Source organism: Poecilia formosa, unplaced genomic scaffold, assembly GCF_000485575.1.
Source record: "Poecilia formosa unplaced genomic scaffold, Poecilia_formosa-5.1.2 Scaffold480, whole genome shotgun sequence".
NCBI lineage: Eukaryota > Metazoa > Chordata > Actinopteri > Cyprinodontiformes > Poeciliidae > Poecilia > Poecilia formosa.
In genome coordinates this window covers 200,126-203,778 of record NW_006800419.1, presented here as the reverse complement: position 1 = coordinate 203,778, position 3,653 = coordinate 200,126, and the positions used below count along the sequence as shown (strand labels likewise).

Below are 3,653 nucleotides of genomic sequence, written 5' to 3'. Positions count from 1 at the left end.
CGGTTCTGATCGCAGCGGTTCTGATCGCAGCGGTTCTGATGGCAGCGGCGCCCCGTCTGGTTCGGTGTTTCAGGTTGAGGCGTTTCTAGGTGCAGATCAGATTCCAGTTAATCAGCTAATCCTGCCTGATCCTCTGAATGAGCCTGGCATTTTAATCAGGATCCATAATTAGCATTTTAAATCGGCGCCTTGGTTCTGCTCCTCTGCTCAGGCTGCCGTTCTGCTGCTGCAGAGGCTTTGAGCTAAAAAGGTTCAGAAATGAGACTCTGTGATTGTCGGATAGAAACATTTTAAACACGTTTGACGTTCCTCTCTGGAGGTTTTCTGTTGAATCCAATAAAACTGAAATGATCTGAAGCAGAAACACGGACCGGACCGGATTTCTACATGAAGTTGAAAAGTCTGGAAAACTATGGCATCACTGGCTAAACTGTTAGCTGTGCTACCCCTAAAGCAGTAATCATAAGCTTTAGTTTGGCTAACGCTAAAGCTCTATATCAACATGATACTCAGCAGAGGCTAATGCTAAAGTGCTATGCTATCACAGTATGTAGCAAAAGCTAAATGTTAAAGAATTATACCAGCACTGTATTTAGTGGAAGCTAATGCTAAAACTGTTTCCATGCTAACACATGTGCTAACATGGTACATCACCCCCTGCAGGGCTGTATTTGTCATTACACATTCCTGTAGGTTTGATCCTCAGGAAATGATTCTTTAGAACAAACCTTTCATGGATTAGTTTTGCTATCTCTGCTACTGATTTAGCCTAGCTCACCACAGGACAGGACATCAGCAGATCTCCACACAGTGATGCATTCTGGGTACAGAATAAACGCCAACTGCTGCAGCAAATCACAGGTGGAGAATATAAGAGGAAACAGAACTGCTACCTAAATGGACTTCAGAATAAGAGCATGAACTTGAACAGTTCAAAATCTGAATGAATCGGACCAATAAGAAAACTGCTGGTTCTGGTCCAGTCAAGCAGCTGATCTGAGGTTTCCAGATGATCAGAAATAAATTATGTAAAAATCAGCTTCTGGACTCAAAGAATGCTCCAACAAATACAATTATTTACTGGAGCAGAACCAGCCTGGAGTCTCAGATCCGGTTAATAAATCTTCATGCCCTGTCGTCCCCACAGAGAGGGCGCCATCGACCGGCTGGTCAACATCTACAAGGACGTGGTGCACAAGACCGGAGTGAGTATCCGACCCGGTCCGGTCAGACCCGGTCCGGTTGGTCTGTCTCTGACCTCCGGCGTTCTTCTGCAGGGCTACCTGACACAGAATGGGTTCGTGAACCTGGAGCGGGTGGAGATGATCATGCAGGCGGTGGGCGTGGCTGAGGATAACATCTTCAAGAAGCGCAAAGAGGACGATGTGAGACGCTGGAGGACGGAGGAACCGCGTTCTGTCGCTGCTCCTCTAAACTTCCTCTTTCTTCCTGCAGGAGAACTTCAAGAGGAGAAACAAGGAGAAACGGAAGAGGATGAAGGTGAGTCCAGCTGCTGGTCCCGACCTCTGACCGGTTCTCTGGGTGCGTCATGCGTTTTCTCCTCCCACAGGCCGAGCAGCAGGGTCCGGCCTTCATGACCTCAGGTCAGTTCGCCCCCCAGGCCCTGGGCAGGAGGGACCGTCCTGAGCCGGTCCACAACGCCCGCTACCAGGCCTACGACATGAGGATGCAGTCGGTCGAGCAGCACAACAAGGTAGCATCAGCTAACATTCAGCTAGCAATCAGCTAGCGATCAGCTAACATTCAGCTAACATTCAGCTAGCAATCAGCTAGCAATCAGCTAATGTTCAGCCAACGTTCAGGTAGCGCTCATTTAGCAGTCAGGTAGTAATTGGGTAGCGTTGTCTCTGTGGTCAGAAGGCTCCGCCCACTCTGCAGGTGTTCTTGTTTTTATTAATTTTCCCAGTATGATAAATGAAGATGATGAACCATAGAAATGTCTGAAGCAGAAAAGATTTGAGGTTGTGAGTGGAATCCCATCGGTGTGCAGGGACGGATTCTGGAGGCGAGTTCAGCCTGAATGCAGAGTTTAAATCCTCGTTTTCTCCAATCGTTTGTTTCTGTCTGGTTTCTCCTGCAGGATGCAGCTCAGTCCCTGAAGTCCATGATGAGGAACGGAGGCAGGGTGTGTTCACTCACTTCTCTCTCTCTCTCTCTCACCCACACACTCTTTCTTTTTACATATTTAGAATATTTTTTAAACATTTAAACTCAAAGGGAAACATGAAGGTACTGACAGTGCAGACTGTATATTTTATTTATTATTTTCTATTCAGGAACACTCAGTAGTTTCTAGAACAGCTGGTTCCGGAGCAGATCTGCCCACAGGCCTCAGTTAATAAGTAATCAATCATTTATATTTCTGCCATAACCCACTGACTGCAGCTGTTTGTGGGTTTTGTTGCCCTGCTCAGTCGTCTGCAGGCGTGAGCGACGGCACAGACCGAGGAGTCAAAAGGAAAAATGAGGACAGCGACAGCGAGCCGGAGCCTGAAGACAACGTCAGGTCAGGCGATTACCATCACTCTGTTTGACTGCAAGCCGGAACCGGGTCAGAACCACGAACCGGGTCAGAACCGGACACTGACACTGCTTCAGTCACAACTCCTGAATATCTGCCTTGAAAACATCAGAACTGCTTCTAAGCTAAACTTTGAACTGATTCCACTCCTGAATCAGATCAGCTGCAGGCACTGAGCCCTCCCCAGTGCTCCCAGTGCTCTGCTTCCCTCCCAGCCTGATTAATATGGAAATCAGGAACGTGGCAGTAAATTCCTCAGTGATGCTCTCGTCAAAGCTCCTAAATCCACCGAGCTAAATTGGTATTCATGATGCCCCCCCACCACTTACACACACTTACCCCCTTGTGTGTATCCGTGTGTGTGACCGTGTGTGTATCCGTGTGTGTGACCGTGTGTGTGACCATGTGTGTGTCCGTGTGTGTGTTGCTGCAGGCTGTGGGAGGACGGCTGGAAGCAGAGGTACTATAAGACCAAGTTTGACGTGGACGTGTCTGACGACGGCTTCAGGAAGAAGGTGGTGCGCTCCTATGTGGAGGGGCTGTGCTGGGTGCTGCGCTACTACTACCAGGTAATCGGGATGCACTGGCCGGTTCTGGCTGAACCGGAACCAGAACCGGGACCCATCACTGGCCGGTTCTGCCTGTGCTGTAGCAGTACTTCAGCATTAACTTCCACTAAATATCATGTTAGTGTAGTGTTTCATCATTAGCTTCCACCAAGCCCAATGTTAGCATAGCGCTTTAGCATTAGCTTCCTCTACATACCATGTTGTTGTAGCGCTTTAGCGTTGGTGTAGATTTTTGTGATTAATGGTTTAGCGTTAGCGTAGCTAGTCTTTGTGATTAATGCTATAGCATTAGCATAGGTAGTCTTTGTGATTAATGCTGTAGCGTTAGCGTAGCTAGTCTTTGATTAATGCGTTAGCGTAGCTAGTCTTTGTGATTAATGCTGTAGCGTTAGCGTAGCTAGTCTTTGTGATTACTGCTGTAGCGTTAGCGTAGCTAGTCTTTGTGATTAATGCTGTAGCGTTAGCGTAGCTAGTCTTTGTGATTAATGCTGTAGCGTTAGCGTAGCTAGTCTTTGTGATTAACGCTGTAGCGTTAGCGTAGC

The 3,653-nt window shown here is 47.7% G+C and overlaps 1 protein-coding gene across 4 annotated transcripts in view; it reads left to right on the top strand.

Annotated features, from left to right (window-relative positions):
- The window catches only part of xrn2 (5'-3' exoribonuclease 2), a 17,707-nt gene that overhangs the window by 4,253 nt on the left and 9,801 nt on the right, over positions 1 to 3,653 (top strand). For all 4 annotated transcript variants that reach the window (XM_016664335.1, XM_007578448.2, XM_016664337.1 and 1 more), the window contains exons 12-18: positions 1,148 to 1,205; positions 1,278 to 1,385; positions 1,456 to 1,500; positions 1,571 to 1,714; positions 2,102 to 2,146; positions 2,436 to 2,527; positions 2,976 to 3,111. In XM_016664335.1, coding sequence (XP_016519821.1) covers positions 1,148 to 1,205; positions 1,278 to 1,385; positions 1,456 to 1,500; positions 1,571 to 1,714; positions 2,102 to 2,146; positions 2,436 to 2,527; positions 2,976 to 3,111 — 628 coding nt within the window. The remainder of the gene's footprint in view (positions 1 to 1,147; positions 1,206 to 1,277; positions 1,386 to 1,455; positions 1,501 to 1,570; positions 1,715 to 2,101; positions 2,147 to 2,435; positions 2,528 to 2,975; positions 3,112 to 3,653) is intronic.